Source organism: Phocoena sinus, chromosome 11, assembly GCF_008692025.1.
Source record: "Phocoena sinus isolate mPhoSin1 chromosome 11, mPhoSin1.pri, whole genome shotgun sequence".
Lineage (NCBI taxonomy): Eukaryota > Metazoa > Chordata > Mammalia > Artiodactyla > Phocoenidae > Phocoena > Phocoena sinus.
Genome location: NC_045773.1, coordinates 83,483,453 through 83,503,135, shown reverse-complemented (window position 1 = coordinate 83,503,135; position 19,683 = coordinate 83,483,453). Strand labels below are relative to the sequence as shown.

The window sequence follows — 19,683 nt, the reverse complement described above, 5'->3', positions numbered from 1 at the left end:
TAAAATACCTAGGAATAAGCCTACCTAGGGAGACAGAAGACCTGTATGCAGAAAAGTGTAAGACACTGATGAAAGAAATTAAAGATGATACCAACAGCTGGAGAGATATACCATGTTCTTGGACTGGAAGAATCAATATTGTAAAAATGACTGTACTACCCAAAGCAATCTACAGATTCAATGCAATCCCTATCAAATTGCCAATGGCATTTTTTACGGAACTGGAACAAAAAAATCTTAAAATTTATATGGAGGCACAAAAGACCCCGAATAGCCAAAGCAGTCTTGAGGGAAATAAACGGAGCTGGAGGAATCAGACTCCCTGTCTTCAGACTATACTACAAAGCTACAGTAATCAAGACAGTATGGTACTGGCACAAAAACAGAAACATAGATCAATGGAACAAGATAGAAAACCCAAAGATAAACCCATGCACCTATGGTAAACTAATCTATGACAAAGGAGGCAAGGATATACAATGGAGAAAAGACAGTCTCTTTAGTAAGTGGTGCTGGGAAAACTGGACAGCTGCATGTAAAAGAATGAAATTAGAACACTCCCTAACACCATACACAAAAATAAACTCAAGATGGATTAGAGACCTAAATGTAAGACCAGACACTATACAACTTAGAGGAAAACATAGGAAGAACAATCTATGACATAAATCACAGCAGGATCTTTTTTGATCCACCTCCTAGAGTAATGGAAATAAAAACAAAAATAAACAAATGGGACCTAATGAAACTTAAAAGCTTTTGCACAGCAAAGGAAACCATAAGCAAGATGAAAACACAACCCTCAGAATGGCAGAAAATATTTGCAAACAAATCAACGGACAAAGGATTAATCTCCAAAATATATAAACAGCTTATGCAGCTCAATATTTAAAAAAAGCCCAATCCCAAAATGGTCAGAAGACCTAAATAGACATTTCTCCAAAGAAGGCATACAGATGGCCAGGAAGCACATGAAAAGCTGCCCATCATCACTAATTATTAGAGAAATGCAAATCAAAACTACAGTGAGGTATCACCTCACACCAGTTAGAATGGGCATCATCAGAAAATCTACAAACAGCAAATGATGGAGAGGGTGTGGAGAAAAGGGAACCCTCTTGTGCTGTTGATGGAAATGTAAATTGATACAGCCACTATGGAGAACAGTATGGAGGTTCCTTATAAAAATAAAAATAGAATTACCGTGTGACTCAGCAATCCCCCTACAGGGCATATACCCAGAGAAAACCATAATTCAAAAAGACACATGCACCCCAATGTTCATTGCAGCACTATTTACAATAGCCGGGTCATGAAAGCAACCTAAATGCCCGTCGACAGATGAATGGAAAAAGAAGATGTGGTACATATATACAATGGAATATTACTCAGCCATAGAAAGGAATGAAATTGGGTCATTTGTACAGACGTGGTTGGATCTAGAGACTGTCATACAGAGTGAAGTAAGTCAGAAAGAGAAAAACAAATATCGTATATTAACAGATGTATGTGGAACCTAGAAAAATGGTACAGATGAACTGGTTTGCAGGACAGAAATTGAGACACAGATGTAGAGAACAAACGTATGGACACTAAAGGGGGAAAGCCGTGGGGGTGGAGTGGGGATGGTGGTGTGCTGAATTTGGCGATTGGGATTGACATGTATACACTGATGTGTATAAAATGGATGACTAATAAGAGTCTGCTGTATAAAAAAATTTTAAAAAATTCAAAAAAAAGAAAGAAAGAAAGGAGTCACGCTCATAGGAACTGAGTAGAAAACTGTTTGCCAGGGCAGGGGCTGGGAGGCTGGGGAATAAATGAAAAAAAAACAAAAACAAAAACAAAACAAATCAAAAAGCAACTTCATGTTCTGCATGAGCCTCGGTTTTCTTTTGGCCTGAGGTGGTTATGCATTAATACACTGAAATACGCGATATGGTGGGAAAGAGCTCTGATAGAGATGTGTAGGTTGCTATGGAGAGAAGGGATGCCCAGCCCAGCCTGGGGAGGGCCGTTGTCAAGGAAGCCATCCTGGAGGAAAGTTCTGAGCGTCACGCTTGGTACATAATAAGGCCCTTAGTAACTGTTGGTACAATGAGAGTTAGCATTTGAAGGAGAAGTTGGCCGAGAGGAAAATGAGTAAGTAAATTTAGCAGAGAGAATAGTACTTATAGAGAGGCTTGGAGTGAGGAGAGAGCAACACGATTTGAGGAACTATTGTGGGATTATGATACAATGGGAATAAAGGGTAGGAGAGAGGATAGGTGATGAGGGTGGAGGCCATATCACAAAGAGCCTTGTAGAGCTCGCTAACGGTTTACTTGTTTCTATGTTGTTTATTTATTTTGAAGGCAACACTGAAGGTGAGGAATATGGGAGAAGGGGCAGATTTTGGCGGAAACAGACATTAGTGATTCCCGTTTTGGTTATGTTGAGGTGAGGCGTTTGCAAGACCCTGGCTTGAGATGTCCAGTAGGGAGTTGTAGAGGCGGCCTCAGAGCTCAGTAGCCAGGGCTGGATTGGTAAGTCATCCATGCACAGCCATGGTACAAATGCACTCACCAGACACCTTCCCTCGCCTGACCGCTGTCCCTTCAACTCTATAAGCACTTTTCTTTTCCTACATTCATGACATTTATCTCAGTTTACCTTGAGCTGCAGACTTGTATATTCATCTGCCTAGTCGACATCTCAATTAGATGTCTACTGGGTATCTCAAACTTAATGTGTCCAAAACAGAATCATTGATTTCCCCTTCCCCTACTGGAGCATTCGTTTTCTCAGTGTGGGACACCACCTTCTATTCTACCCGTTTATTCCTAACTCCACAGTCAGTCTCAGTTTACCCTTTCCCTTCCTGTCCGTATCCACTCCGGCCCCTCACCCTAGCCACCCTTGCCTGTATTCCTGAAATAGACTTGTAGCTTATACTTACGCTTCCACTCTGGCCTCTCTGCAATCAATCCCCTCTCAGTAGCCCAGGAACTTTCTAAAGTAGAGAACAGATCAAAGTGTGAGGTGTCAAACCCTTTGATGACTTCCCATTGCACCCAGAATAAATGGAGTCTCTTCCCCACGGGGTTCACAAGGTCCTCCGTGATCTGGCCTCCATCTCTCCATGCTCTACTCTCTCCTTTGTTCCCTTCCCTCAGGCCACTGTAGCCTCATTGCTTTTCTCTAGAGCATGCCCTGGTTCCCATCTTATCCTTTTCTTCCTTCAACTTGGAACACGCTTTACCAGACCTTCCCTCAGCTACCTTTTCCCCACCACTCAGGTCTTAACTCAGATCTCTCAAAAGTTTTCCTTGACTCTCCGAGCCGAAGAAACACTCCAGCCTCTCTACCATATTATCCTGTTTTATCTGCTCAGCACTTATCAGTACTTGAAATGATGTTGTTTACTCATGTAGGTACTTTTTGCCATCTCCCCACACTGGAGCATACGCTCCTAGAGGGCAGGGACTGGGATTGTACTTGGACAACATAACCCCAGTATCTAGTGCCCAGTACCTGGCACGTAATAATTGCTCAGTACATTTTGTTTAATGCCTTGGCTTTGCACTGCAGTTCCTTGCTTAGCTCAACTTTCCTGCTAGATTCTATGCTCCTTGAGGGTACGGGAGTTACGTCTTTGAATTCTGTACAGCTAATGCCAGCAATAAATGTCAGTAACAGATTTCTCTGGGGACTCTAGAAAATGATTCTTGGCGTGAAAATGCTCTCTCTAAACCTATGAGGTTCTATTAATGAGAATATTATAGGTTATATCCTCAGTGATGCAAGCTCTCAGCAAGTTGTATAGGAAAAAAGGAGAAAACCACGTACCTGCTGTGAGACATGCACTGTGCCCTCTGCTTTGTCATGGCAGCCATATGTGGTAACTCTTTTAACCTGTTTTTCAGATGAGAGCTCAGAGATGTTAATATACTTGCCCCATATCACATGGCTGGTTTAGGGGTAGCCAGAGCGGAGGGCTCAACTCCAAATGATCCAGTTCCCAAGCCTGTACCCTCTCTGCTGCATCCCTGGTCTTCAGGCTGGACCAGGTCACTGGAAGAAAAGTCAAGGGAAGGTTGGGTTGGGGAAGAGCCTTTTCACGGAGGGTTTGCACTGAGAGTTTGGTGGGTGGTGTCTCTTAACTGCAGGCTAATTCTGTCCCTCCAGGGTTTTACTCTTCCTCTTAGTGAACTGGGAGGGATTCTAACCTGTGGTAGCAAATCCCACCTTTTGAAATAATGGGGCAAGTGATGGCTCGAGTTGTAGGTGTCTGAACTGAAGGGAACAAGCAGCAAAAAAAAACTGAGAAGAGAGGGCTGTCTGCCTCTGGAAGCTGCCTACTGAGAACACACACGATCATCCCCAATTCAGTCCTGCTTACTTAGGCCATGCCACTGGCCCTGACTTTCAGTTGGACAGTTTTCCTTCTTGCCTAGGAGAATTTGAGGGTTAGCCAAATATCTTCTGAAAATAAAGGCTTGCTAAGGAGGGAATGAAGTTATGATACAGCAAAGTTCAAGATCAGTCCTTATCTATGACTCCATGGTGCTCTGTTTTGCTTGCTGGGTGAGGTGGAGCCTTAACCTTGGGAACTAGTGCTGCAAGCTTTAGACCTAACTGATCTGACTTTGATTATCAAAATTGAGGTATGTGGTCATTTTGCTCTCCCAGACAGGAGATCAACTAACCAGAGCTGAACAGTAGGGTGGGTACCTGTAAGTCAAGCCAGGATTCTCTGGGAGCAGCCTTCATTCCACTTCAGCCCTTGCACGAATGCACTGGACCTTTGAACGACGCGGTGGTTAGGGGCGCCGACACCTCCCCCAAAATTGGGCTATAACTCTGTACAGCCCGCTCTCTATGTCTGTTGTTCCGTCTCTGCGGATTCAACCAGCCTCGGATTGACTAGTACTGTAGTATGTATTTATTGAAAAAGAATCCCCACTTAAGTGGACCTGCACAAGTTCAAAGCTGTATTGTTCAAGGGTCAACTGTACCCAGTTGAAATCTCCAAATGCCATACCCCAGTTCAGCATGGCCAAAATGGCCCTTCCCTGAAAAAGATTTCAGAGCATCCTCTATCACGAATGTAGCAGAACCTCAGAAAGGGCTTCTGGTTGTGCAATGTGTGGCCTCCACTTCCCAGGTAACTGAATCCGTTGACCGTCTGTATCCTGTTATTTGATGCTGAAGCCTTAAATGTTGGAAAATGTTAATGAAAGACAGTCATTGACAAGATAGGGTTTGTTATAGTTAATATTAAGTCAGGACAACAGAGATTACATACATATGCTCTGAAAGCCATCCTTCTTTGGTTGTAATACAACATCACGGTGGCGTATAAAAAGTGTGTTTGATAGACAGTTTATCCAACTTTCCACTATAGCTTGGTTGCAAGATTAGTAAAAATGAATAAAAAGTGGGCTGTTTCCTGGAGAAAACATGACAAAGATAAAGATTTAATTTTCTTGTATCAAAAAAACTGTGCGGATCTGGAAAATAAGGAAACAAACCATGTTCGTTTAAAAATAGTACTCTACTGTGATCTTCCAACAGTCTCATCAGCACAGCTCCCGGAATGTTTTTGTTTTAACATCATGATGCCATTTTAACTTTTATATGAAATGAGATTCTGGATATAAAAGTTAATGAGTGTGATGTGAATAGCTGGGTTTAACGTTGCATTCAGTAGGAAATACGGTGCCTTACTAAATCTCTACACATCATTCCTCCTTTTGTCCATTGATTTATAGTGGCTCTCTCAGAGTTACGGCTTCCATATACTACTCTTCCTAGATATCAAAGATTGTTGCTCTCCAACAGTCATCATAGGAAGGATTAGGTATCTCATTTTCTCAGTAAGATTTATACCGCCTCAAACTTTAACAAGTAGAAATGCATAAAAATTACTTTTTAAACTACAAATGTGATGATACTGTTTGGTTAGATATTTTGAGGGTAAAAATAATAATGACTAACTTTGGGTTCCCCTTGAGCATTGACTCAGATGACAATCTGGTAGGAAATATTTAATTATTACAGTCTAGTTCATTAAACGGGGATTACCCATATTCATTCACAGGAAAGCACAAGATGACACTAGGATATCTTGAATCAGAAAGCAAGGATTGGCTCTAAGTCCAGTGGGATCATTGCAAAGGATACAAAATCCAGATTGAAATGGCTTCCAGTGGGATACTCCCTGCAACCAAAACAGTAATGACAGTAATAGTTTAGGATACATTGAATTAATTTTTAAAAATCCTTAAGTTTGGGCTTCCCTGGTGGCACAGTGGTTGAGAGTCCGCCTGGCGATGCAGGGGACACGGGATCGTGCCCCGGTCCGGGAAGATCCCACATGCCGCGGAGCGGCTGGGCCCGTGAGCCATGGCCGCTGAGCCTGCGCGTCCGGAGCCTGTGCTCTGCAACGGGAGAGGCCACAACAGTGAGAGGCCCGCGTACCCCCAAAAAAAAAAAAAAAAAATCCTTAAGTCCATAGTAATACTAAGAAAATAAAAGAGAGGGGATGGTACAGAAGATTTAAAAAAGGGAATTTGATCCTTACAGAGGAACGGCACCTAATAAAATGTGGGAATAATGATAGAAGTAGAAATTTTGTAGCTCTCTTATATTCATTTATTCAGGCAAGGATTGTCCATGGTTGTTTACAAATGGGCTCCTCTGCATAAACTGAAAGTATCACCTCACAAAATTATTATTATCAAGAAACAAGGTACCTTTACAAATTACCAAGGGACAAGGTACCTTTCCTGTGAAGCAGTTGGGAGGTTCCTGCCCTATTGAAGTGATCAAATTTAGCGTCACTAAGAATGGAACAACTTGATCTGGGTGCCACCTGCTGTGATTCAGTTGTTTACAGCATCACCCGTTTGGCATCTGTGCTAAAAATAGTTCACCTGAATCTAATTATGGGGGACAATCAGACAAATATAGAATGTGGGAGAGTCTGTGAAACAATTGGCCTGAATTCTTCAAGAAAGTCAGTATCATGAAAAAGAAAGGCAGGATTGGGGGTGGGGGAAGGAGGGTTTGCTAGATAAAAAAGATGAGAGAAACATAACCATATATAATGGGTGAATTCTCCATTAGATCCTGCATCTGAAAGGGGCAGGGGGAGTGTTGTAAGACATGTGAGGGACAATTGGGGCAATTTGAATGTGGACCATGGTATGTACATACATACTATGTAATTGCTATTAATTTTGTTAGGTGTATGGTTATGTAGGAGAATATACTTCTTAGGATATTCACGCAGAAGTATTTAAAGGTGAAATGTCATGATATCAACAACTTTTAAATGGTTCAACCAAAAATTTGTGTGTTTGTGATAAAAAGAGAAAATGGAGGAAATAATGTGACAAAATGTTAGAGAATCCACGTGAAGAGTATACCTGTATTTATTATACTATTTTTATGGTAAATTTGAAAATGTTAAGGATAGTTGGGGAGCAAAGAGGTGTACGTATTTGAAGTTAAAGAAGTGGACACCAATCCCTGAACCACTAGGGTCCATTAGGAAGTTTTTTATCAATCTAACATGAAATGGGAAAAATAAGGACAACAGAGAAAAACTTTACATGAATGTAAATGTATCTAATTTAAAGGCCTGTTCTTTATAATAGATTGCGCCCTTCTATCTTTGTGCCTAAATTCCCTTTATGGAAGTGATGGTGGTAGTAGTGACAGATGTTCTCTTTTAAACGAGTCTATAAACTCCAAGTGCGGGGGAGCACTGGGTTAAAACAGTGGGTCAGTTCACTCATTCATTCACCAGTTATTGAATGCCCACTACTTGCCAGGCTTTCTCCAGGCTGCGGGGATGTAGAAGTGAGCAAGACAGAATCCTGGCTTATCCTTTCCACCCAAAGACTTTCACTTTGTTTCCCCCAAGGATGCTTGTGGCCACAAGGGTAAGGAGGAGTCACTTGAAGGAAACCTCCTGAGTTAACCTCTAGGCGTTTTCCTATTTCAGCCAAGTTAATTCCATTTCACTCTTCTGTATTTTTTTTTTTTTTTTTAATGGTACGCGGGCCTCTCACTGTTGTGGCCTCTCCCGTTGCGAAGCACAGGCTCCGGACGCGCAGGCTCAGCGGCCATGGCTCACGGGCTCAGCCGCTCTGCGGCATGTGGGATCTTCCTAGACCAGGGCACGAACCCGCGTCCCCTGTATCGGCAGGCGGACTGTCAACCACTGCGCCACCAGGGAAGCCCCCCACTCTTCTGTATTTTTGAGACACTGTTTAACATGTTTCAAAAAGAATTCTGCCATATATTAAAAAGAAAGAAAACTTGGAAAAAATCACTTTTTTGGTGTGTGATAAAGGATCCCATAATAAATGTCTTTGGCCATTAACTTGTAAAAAGAGTTTATCTCTGCAAAAGTTTTAAAAAGTGAGTATACTTGACTAGGCAGCTATCCATAGTTGAAGTCCTCATAGGTGTGATGCTGTTTCTGCCCACGGAAGCTGAGGGAGTGCCGGTGAGGTGGGAGCCAAAAGGCACCTCTGCAGTCTTTGGGCAGATTTGCCTAAATTGCTGTGCTTGGTGGTAAACTCCCTCATTTGCTTTTTTTTTTAAAACGGCTTTTCTTCCTCACCCAGTCTGGGCCAGTTCTTGAACACCAAATCGCTATCTCCGTGTTCTTGTTGAAATGAATTACTAAAGTGGCCGGCAAGACATTTACATTGTTTTGTTAGAGAGAATCCTATCCAGGTTCATGATGAATTTTTTTACTCCCTCAAATCTGAGTTTTGTGATAAAGAAAATGAAAAAGTTAGAAGCGGTACCAAGTTCTTGTTTTAATTTGGCTTCTTGGGCTCCTAAATGTTGAGGTGGCAGCTAGTTTTTTAATTATTATTATTGATTTTTAATTGAAGTATAGTTGATTTGCAGTATCGTGTTAGTTTCAGGTGTACAGCATAGTGACTCAGTATTTTTGCAGATTATATTCCATTGTAGGTCATTACAAGATACTGGGTATAATTCCCTGGGCTATACTGTAGATCCTTGTTGCGTATCTATTTTATATATAGTAGTTTGTATCTGATAATCACATACCCCTAATTTGTCCCTCCCCCACTTCCCTCTCCCCTTTAGTAACCACAAGTTTGTTTTCTGTGCCTGTGAGTCTGTTTTAGTTTGGATATACATTCACTTGTATTATTTTTTAAATTCCACGTTTAAGTGATATCACATAGTATTTGTCTTTTTCTGTCTGATTTATTTCATTATACTGTCCTCTAGGTCCATTCGTGTTGCTGCAGATGGCAATATTTCATTCCTTTTTATGGCTGAGTAATATTCCATGTGTATACATATCACTTAATCCACTCATCTGTTGATGGGCACTTGGGTTGCTTCCATGTCTTGGCTATTGTAAATAATGCTGCTGTCAACTTGGGGGTACATGTGTCTTTTTGGTGTTTTCGGTTTTTTCCAGATAAATGCCCAAGAGTGGAATTGCTGGATCATATGGTAGTTCTATTTTTAGTTTTCTAAGGAACCTCCATACTGTTTTCCACAGAGGCTGCACCAATTTATATTCCCACCAACAGTGTTGGTTCCCTTTTCTCCACACCTTCTCCAACATTTGTTCTTTGTAGACGTTTTGATGATGGCCATTCTGACCGGCGTGAGGTGATGCCGCATCATGGCTTTTATTTGCATGTCTCTAGTAATTAGTGATGTTGAGCATCTTTTCATGTGCCTGTTAGTGAGATGGCAGTTATGCTTGACGCTTCATGGCAATAATAACACTTGTAAAACTAGTGGACTGGTTTACTGCACTTGTAAAACTAGTTACTGGTACATGTAACCCTGAATTGCTTTAAGAATCTTTAAAGTTTCTTCACATATATTACAGTCAGTTTCCACCTGATGATCAAATTTGTCCCTTGTCATTACCCATCAAGAGGTGGCCGCAGTGGTGGTGGCATATGGTCCTGCAGGTGAGCTTCTACTGGGGTGGCTGCAGAGTAAGTCCAGGCAATCAGTCAGCACCAAGTGACCCGAGTGATGCCTTTAAGTGTTCCTAAATAAGCTTTTTGGAGAGTTCCTACAAAATTACAAAAAAAGCACACCAAAAAAATGTCAAACACCTGTGTCCCCACCACCTGAACAAACAACACGTTAGCATCTTTGTCGTGCCAGTGTGTTTTTTTGATACCAGAATATGAACTCTAGGAATGCAGGGACCTCGTTAATCTTCTTCACTGCTATACCCATGCCCCTTCTCCAAGAGTTCCCAGTGCACAGTAGGTGCTCAGTAACATTTGTTGAATCTCAAATAATATGAAACATTATTGATAAAATTGTAGCCTCATTTGACCTCTCCTGACAGCCTCACTCTTCTCCCCCTTTCCTCAGAAGTACCACTGTCACAATTTTGGATGCTTCCTGTTTATTTTGTATGTTCCAAACATAATGTATTCGTAACAGTATTATTTTGTATGTTTTAAAATTTAATGACCTTTAGGTGGATAATTGGGACAGAGTACTTGTCATGTTGAATTAACCTTTCACAAAGAGAAAGTCTAAAATTATCTGTGGGACTTAACCATCAGCTATAACTCTCGTATGTATGTATCCATAGTCACACCTTTAAGGAAGCTTCGAGGGGATGTATAGTTAGGACAGGGGCAAGAGTCTTTATTTCGGGCCATTCAGGAATATTTGAAAATACATTTGTGCTTTTTCTCCTTTCATTCAGCAAGGCTGTTTTCAGTCTAATTTAAGGTATCATAAAATGAGGTGTATTTGAAGAAAATTGCCTAATGAAATAAGAAATTAGACGTCTGTGGATTGAGACTTTTTCAGGACCTTGCTGATGGAAACCTTTCTGATAAGCAAGTAATACCGAGGATGATCATAATGATGGTGGTGATGGTTATGGGAAGCCTTTTACTTGTGTGTCACCCACCGGTTTACAGTCACAAACTGAGAAGCCCTGTATTTTCATCCTGCTGTATATTGAGAAGAATTGACACACACAAAATAAGGAACTTGAAGGAAAAAAGTCAGCCCCAGGTAGATGGAGTAGGTGGCCTTCCTCAGAGTGTGTTTCCAGGAAGTTTGGAAAAGATGCCCCCCCATCTTCACAAAGATCTGACATTCTACAATGGGACTTTTTTGGGTTTGTTATGCTTTTAAAAATTCTTTTATAAATGTTCAGAATATTAAAATGCCCTAACAACTGTTAATAATGGTGACCAATGAGGTTTTTAAAATTCTTTAATTAGAGATTTAATGTGAAATGTAAGGTGACCTAAATTCTCACTAAGGTGTAAGGTACTATCAATGTTAATGACACTATAGGTAGGTAACTGTGCTAGGTCCTGGTATCAGATCCTTGCTTGAAATGCTCTGATGGCTGAGGGGGAGAGAGAACTCAAAGCTGCTGCTACAGTGGGGAGGACAGAATGATGTAAAGACCCCCAGAAGGGACGCTTACACGTGCCCAAAGACATGTTGTCCCCGCTTAGTTGCTGAGACTAGCCCTGTGGCCCAAGAACCAACACCTGCATGGAGTTTGCTAATGTCCATCCAGTGTTCTGTCTACTATGTGCCTTTGGAGCTGATGACATCTCCATCTCCCAAGTGGGATTAATACCTTTCGGGCTTGGTAGATGGCATTTTGCACGCACTTAGCAGAAGAGGTAATATCTCTTAAGAGTTTCTGCAGTTTTCAAGCTGTAATTGTGCTTCTGCTTAAGAAAAGCTAGGTTGGATGCCTTAAGCTAATAATAGTTTGGCCTCATTCTTGCCTCATTCCTTTGCTATGCAGGCTTTTTATGTAGCTTTTCTGTTTATTTGTGTATGGTGTCTCTCCCTCCCCATTTCTTGTAATGCTGTTGCTTTCTCTTCCATTCAAATTTTTTTTTTTCCTTTCTTTTTGCTGCATGGAGACTCTCTGCTGTACAAGTGTAAGTATTTTTGGTGGCTCTGCAGATTCTGGCTGTACTAGTTTACATTCTTGTGCTCCATTTGCTTCCGTGCTGCCTGGCTGATCTCCCAGGAGACTGTAGTGTCGTCATCCATCTTGGATCCTGAATAAAATAGGCAGCAATTTAGAGACAAGATTGAACTTTACAAGATGGTTCAGCTTAGCAAAACAGGCGATGAATTTAAAATATTCCCAGCCATGTGCCTGAAAGCAAGCAAAGTGTTGATGAAGAGGGTATAAACATTCAAGAGGAGAAAAGTGCTTCTTCCATTCACGTTTAATAAACAAGACATGATTACTTAAACTTCCAAGGTTTTTAATTTCTGATTCTTGTCATATTACTTGTTTCCCAGAGTTGTAGAAAACTGGCATCATAATACCTTCTTGTATTAGAAGATTTTTACTAATCTGCTTTCCAACTGTTTTTGTTTTTTTTTTTTTTAACCTCAAGGAAAAGAAAAGTAATTAAGGATTCTTGAGCTTTGGAGTGAGGGTGTTTTTATTATTCTTTGCGCAAACTTGGTAAAATGAATGAGGAAACTACTCCATCCTAATTTTCTGGTGATAGAAACAATTTAACTCTCATTAAAAAAAAAATTAGTATGTCTAGCAATTATGTGTTAAAAATGAGTTTAACAGGAAAAATATGTTGTGTAGTTTATAAGGTTCTAACATTAGTCCTTAACTTATGGTAAAAGTGGATATGTATCACTTTTGAGCTACATGGAGAATAGTTATAAATCCATTATAAAAATTGGATCAAACGAGTAAGATTTCCAAGCAATGTAGACATTGTGCTGCTTTTGGATGCTTAGAGAATAGAGCCATGCATTTCATTCACTGTCTGCCACGATGGGGATTTACTGATGTTTGTGATATCAGAATAAGTCTATGTTTAGAGTTTTCCTTCTAAAGAGTTTTCCTTCTAAAGTTGTATTTTAAACATTTAAACATTTAAAAATATGAGGAACACATCCTCATATTTCCTGAGGATGTGAATATTGAAAATTACTTACTTCTCATAAAATGCACTTTTAAAGACAAAGTAACTTTGTCTAGGCCTGAAGTAGTAGTTGGCAATGTTAATCATACCTCGATTTGTGAAGGGTCCCTTTGGCGTGTGTACCACTTCTGCTTCCATTGCTGACCCCCTTCATCTGTTGGGCACTTTGTGATTTCTCTGATCAGAAAATACTTAGGCATTGACAAATGTCCAGGAAGAGTAAACAAGGACTAAGACATAGTGTGAGAAAATTAACCCTTTCATTTTGGTTCAAAAAGGGAAGAGAGTAAATGTAAATCTGGATGGTAAAGCCAGATTTTTTTTTTTCCAGGATTCAATTCATCTAACCAACAGGTGTGAGAAGGGGGAAGAGAGTGCATAGACACCATCTTTCTAGAGAAACATACAGTATGTGTTCCTAAATGTACACATAGGTGGATGATCGTATCATTCTTACATTTCCTCTTGCTTTAGATTTATATGTAATCAAATCATAGGAATGAGCCAATAAGATCGAGCAAGTCCACACTGTCTGTAAAACTGTTAGGAAAGAAACAATTGTAAAGGAAAAGAAAGAAAACTGTGAAGAAATAAAATTCACTGTTTTTCTCCATTGTTATACTTAAATCCATATTTATTCTTTCTCATGAAAGAAAGAGATTGTAAAACAGTTCATCCATCGAACGAAATGTATAAAATCAGGTCGCGTTCTTAACACCAGTTGTAGAAACCAGCCTGATTGCAAGCTCTGACCATTTTAGCAAAAGGCCGTTGGCCCTGTCCAAACGTGGCAAAACTTCAGAATTCACAGATATGTCAGACACAGAGAGAGAGTTTTATGCAGAATGCAACTGGAAGGTATATGCTCATGTAAAGAGCATATGAAGTGAAAGAAAGCAATGAAAATGCATTAGAATGCATCTTTCTGATATTCAGATTTTGTGTCCTAGGTTTTGAGGCATTAGAAAGCGAGACCAAGAAAGGCAAACTGGTTTCCCTTTGATTACTGTCAGCCATCAAAAATCCTGATGATTTTGTATGTTTCTCAATGTGTCTATAAAATTAGATGGAGCAGAACGATCCATTTACAGTGGAGCATCAGTTTGTAAATGAGTTTCTGTCTGCTTTTTATATATGTTCTATATATTCTCTTATATGTAATTCTATATGTATTTTTATATATTTAAAAATTATAATATAGTTGAAATGTCATTACTGTCATATGTTTTAACATGTATTTGGTATTCGTTATAAAGGCTAAATAGGGAAACTTGACCCATATTATTTTTGCCCACAAACACTTTTTCTTATAAAATCTAATCAGGAGTGACAGGAAAGAATTTTGGAAGACATCTTCATTCTATGCATTTTTAAACTTCTTTCCTGTTTATCTGTGACTATCTAAGTGAATTAGCTGGAAATTATATCCCAAAAGCTGTTTCTTAATCCTTTTACCTATCAAGGTTGTACGCAAGGTGGATACAATACTGAAGGAGTTTTTATGACCAAACACAGCATATATTTTGATAGTTTGTGTCTCCTTGACAATTATTTTTAGAGGTTTCACTTGTGAATAGACCAGTCATACCACCTTCAACCAACTGTAAGGCCTGTTTTGGGGAGAACTATCTTGAAACTTGATTCATTTCCAGTTGCATTGGATTGGTTGTATTTTTATTGAACCTGCAAAGCCCGATGCTTTATAAAAAGATTTTCCTCTGATTGTCTGCCTTTAAAAAACCTTGAAAGAACCAAATCAGCAAGTTTCATTATGTTCAGGAAGACCAGTCTGGATTTAAATTCTATTGCTCACCATTTTTAATCTCCTTTTTCTCTCAATAATAAATAATAGCAAAAGGATATTATTGTTAAAAATGACATAAGATTGTCAAAACTGTAAAGCTGTTTGCTTTAAAGGTCAATATGAAACGATTTATTCTTTGAACCTTGTTATCAACCTGTGGATTTTTTTTTTTTTTTGAGAAAGCTTTAGATGACAACCTATTAAGTGAAATGAAAGTCTACAAACTAAGTTCTTTCAGTTATGTTATATCTTAGTTTACATGAATACCAGTTTCTAGTATCAAAGCAGTTAACACCCCTAAAATCCATCCATTCGTTGATCACAAGTGGTGAGGCAGGAGGGATGCTGGGCTGACCTTAATAACTGGCTCCATCCCTGGCCCTGCTCCTCTTGACTTGAGGGGTAGTCCTTATCATCTCCATGACTCAGTTTCTTCCTTGCAATTTGTGGAGGTGATGACAAAGTTCCCCTCCAGCTTTGACACAAGTTACCATGTTGAGGGAGAAGCTAATGTCTTCCTTAATGTTTGACTTAACATAATCAACGGTTGACACCAATGCTAGAAAAATGCTTTAAGAAGTTTTGGCCATGGTTTGGGTTTTGGTCTCCTTTTTTAAAAGGGAAAGAAGGATTAAAGATGTCTTACTGAGAAGGGACAGCAGATAGACTTCTAAATCATGGCAACTTTTTTCTTTGGTCTTTGGTCTATGGTATTTGCTCATAATGTAAAGATCAAACTTTTTGTGGCAGAAATGTGAAACAAAACAGTTAAACTGCTTAAATCATTAAGATGATAAAGAGTTTGGTGTTGCTTACATCGATGTTGCTGTGATAATGAACAGTGAGTAATCGTGTTTTCAATTTTTAGCGGCTGATTTTTACAGTCTTTCATTCTTATTCCTTATATCTGTTTTAACATCCTCGTGTGCAGGTTAGAGTTAAATCCTATATCGTTCATTGTTCCTTTTAGCTATAAAAATAGAATTTAACTGAATAGGGCTAGGGGAAAGAAGTTGGCTATATCATTTGAGAAAGTGGTAAACATTTAGAAATGTCTTGGCTTAGCCCCTTCAGTCTGGCTGTCAGATGTTACTAACCATCCTCTGAAAAAGTAAATACTGAGCGTAAAACAATTGATCCCAAATATTAGCCCCCTCAACAATGTTTCTAAACTTTGAAAGTTAAGTTTTCTGGGAATACCTGTCTAAGTACTTTCTTTATTTTATTGCTAGATGACTCCTAAATCCAAAAGGAAGACTATCCATAGCCGAATGCTGCGGCCTGTTTCCAGGGCATTTGGTGAGTGAGTATTTTGCTAATGCCAGTCATTTCCTTATAACTGTGAAACACCCCTCAGCAAGAACCTCGGACCACTTCAGGGATATTTCTTAGGGATGCTCTAAGTGAGTAAATATTGGGAAAGAGAATTAAGTGATTTGTGAATGAGTGTTTGCTATTCAGTGATAGACCTAAAATTACTTTTAAGAACTTTTTAATCCATCTCTATGCAGTAAGCTTCAACCTGGGGCTTTGCTTTATTTTAGAAATGGAATTTGACCTTGATAAAGCCCTGGAAGAAGTGCCAATTCACATTGAAGACCCGCCTTTCCCATCCATCAGACAAGAGAAGCAGAGCTCAGGGTTCATCTCTGACTTGCCGTCCGAGGAAGGAAAGAAGCTGGAGCACTTTACCAAGTTAAGACCAAAACGGACTAAGAAGCAACAGTCCACGCACGCAGCGGTAGGTGGGCTGGAGGGGCCCCATCTCTCCCTCACCCTGTCCTCCTCCAGGGAAACCTGGAGAGTCTTATAAAAGCGTGTTGCATACCTGAAAGCTTGTAGTTAAGGAGAATAGAACCTCTACGTGTGCGTGATATTCACATAAAATGTCTCATTTGGTGCTCAACTATTTTGGAAAAGACAACACTGTAAGGTTTTCAACTCTTTAGAACAGAGTTGCCCCTTGGAAGTTGTTAGAAAAATACCAGTCACGTGGGTGAGATAAAAAGGCTACATCTATAGGATCTTGTGGTGTCCGGGTGTGAAAAGATGGAGAATAAGTATCAAAGAATTGATTTGTGATTAAAAATTGTTTGCATTTGATTTTGGACTGCACCCATATACTCCCCCACCTCCGTGTCCTGACCTGCTCTGGTGCCCTGGCTTTGGATAACCCACAAGCTGAGTGGTGGAGGAGAGGCCGTACCTGGGAGAACCACGCAGGCGGCATGCTTCTCAGCATCCTGCTCTCTGCTCAGGAGAGGACTGAATTGTTTGCGCTAAGGAGCCTTAATGCAATTGACCCCATGTGTCTCTTTGGTCAGTGTCTTTTCTCTCCTTTGCAGTCACACTTCTTGAAAGAGTTTGTCTTTGCCTGTGGTCTTTCTCCCTCACCTTCCTGTCACTCTGCAACCCACCAAAATCTTCATTCTGTACCTACCCACCTCTGAAACTACCCTGCCAAGGTCACTCCTAACCTAATCCTGTGGACACTTGTCAGCTGTCAGCCTACTTGACATCTCAGCAGTTACTTGACCCAGAAAGCTCCATCCTTCTGTGGGCCCCTGAGTCATCACTCTTTTCTTTCCTATTCACCTCTCCAGCGATGCCTTTTCAGTTTTCCTCTGCCTGGCCTTTGAGTGTATTATTTGTCTCGGTGATGTCATCTAAACCCGTGGTTTCAGTTTGTTGTTGACTCCTGCCTCCTCTGCTGAGCTCCATATTCAGATACTCACCTGCCTCCTGAACTTTAAAGCCCCGGAGCACCTCAGGTTCAACAAATTCAAAACTGGGAGCCTATCTTTCTCTATAAACCTGCCCTGCCCCACAAGGAGCGTCACCAGTCAACAAGCTAGAAACCTGGATATGATCCCCAACACCAGCCGCCACTGCCGTCCCTGTTTGCTCTTCACCTTCTTCCTTTCTCATCATCCCTGCATCCCTCACTCTCATCCTGTTTCAGGCCTCCAGTGATGCAGCCTTTCTGTCATTGCTTCCTCTCTCCCCCTCGCCCCCACCCCTCCATCCCCCTACCCTTAGCTCCTAGGTGGATAACTACTCATTTTGCAGACCTCCACTGAGGCAAGACTTCTCCCAGGAAGCCCTCCCTGTCTCTACCTCCGTTCTCCCACATGGCTGGGGGTGCACGGCTCCAGGGAAGGTTGTTCTCCCACACTAGTTGTGCACAGTGCACAGCCTGAGCAACCTTCCATGGAGGCCCTGCTCCCCCAGTGCCTGGCTTTTACCCTGCTACAGCCCTCGCCGTACAGTGTTTTCTAAGCACGCTTTCCTCCTTGTATCTAAGCTCTGTGTAGGAAGGTGTATGGTTTATTATCCATGGTTGTATACTGAGCGCTTAGTATGAATTTATTCAATACAATGTAGCAGGTGTTCGATACTCACTGGATGATAGGTGGATGACTGGAATCGTAGATGGATAAAAGTCACAACCAGTTACCTGCATGGTCAGTCATTTGCTCATTCCAGAGCCAGGTTGGGTGTATTTGGTTGATTTCTCTCATTTGATTCTGAATATCTTGACATGGTTTCAAAAAGACAAAAGAAAAAAATTTTAGTAAATTGTTTTCTTTTCCAACTTACTTGATTTTAACAGGGTTGGCAAACCCCAGGCTGCTCCATCCTATGGACTCTGTAGCACAAGAGTATGTCCTAGGCTAATGGATTATGGTCCTGGGTCTAAACAGATCTTCCCAGAGGCTTGGTAGCCTGAGAAACGTGCACAGCTTGTTCTCCCTTGGTTTCACAGTGAAAATACGCTGCCTGATGGTTTCACAGAGCTTGTGATTTTCAAAGTGCTCTCACATTGAACACCTCTGTGAGGCTGCCACGCCGGCCCCATTGTCCGCGTTTTCCAGTGGAGGGTGAGAAGGCTGCAGTATTTAGTAGCAGCAGTCATTTAATATTATCGTTTTGGTTTTGTTTTGGTGGATTGAGTAGTCTTAGTCCACCCTAAATGGATCTTAGCTTTTCTAGAGCTTGTCCTTGACCCCTAATGCCCCTAATGAGCTTTTCTAGATGTCAGAACTCTCAAAGCCAAGGTATGGAGGCTGTTTTTACTTTCAGCATTTCTAATACCAAATGTGTGGTTTTCTTCCCCCTACACCTGCTAATTCTTCAACTCTGGACAACAACTGGGTGTCCCACAATTCAATTCAATTCTGACCCCTCAGGTGAAGGGCTCAGCGGTACCCTAACTTCAGATACCAGTCTCAGGTCGCCTCTTGTACTTCTGACTGATGGACTTCATGGGAGGTTCCCATGCCCCCCTCCTTAGGTTAGATAATTTGCTAGAATGGTTCAGAATACTCAAGAGGACACTTTACTTACTGTTTACTGGTTTATTATAAAGGATACTGTCAACTGAAATAAAAGCATGCAATGTGAGAGCTGTGAGTTTCAGTTTTATTTGGGGACTTCCTGAGGACTATAGCCTGGGAGACAGCCTCTCCAGAGACTGAGGAACTGTTCAAAGAGGTGAGGGGCAGGTCAGCATATGTGTGATTTTGGAGAACGGATATGTGCAGTCAAGCACATATCTTGGTAGAAGGCTGCTGCTGGTCATGGGGCACAGATATCTTAATGATTGTAGTGCTTTTCTAAGTATGGGAAGATGCAAGAAATTGGGTTCATGACATTTTCTCTTGAAAATATTTAACTATCTGAAGGCCTGTTCTGCCAATTTTCCCAGAGCACAGAGGGCCTCATTCCTGATCTGCACCCTGAACTCCTTTTGGGTGTCTTGAAGGTCAGCGACTGCAGTGGCTAATGGCTTAATTCTTGTAGAGCGACATGGCAAGCGACAGTCTTTAGTTGGCAGTTGTTATCCATACTGACCAACTGCCTATAAATCAAAGGTTCCCACAATCCTTCTTGGGTTTGATGTATTTGTTATAG

The 19,683-nt window shown here is 40.8% G+C and overlaps 1 protein-coding gene across 4 annotated transcripts in view; it reads left to right on the top strand.

Moving 5' to 3' along the window:
- Positions 1-19,683, top strand: part of CARMIL1 (capping protein regulator and myosin 1 linker 1) — a 323,730-nt gene that overhangs the window by 276,489 nt on the left and 27,558 nt on the right. For all 4 annotated transcript variants that reach the window (XM_032647357.1, XM_032647356.1, XM_032647355.1 and 1 more), the window contains 2 exons: positions 16,002-16,068; positions 16,314-16,510. In XM_032647357.1, the coding sequence (XP_032503248.1) occupies positions 16,002-16,068; positions 16,314-16,510 (264 nt within the window). The remainder of the gene's footprint in view (positions 1-16,001; positions 16,069-16,313; positions 16,511-19,683) is intronic.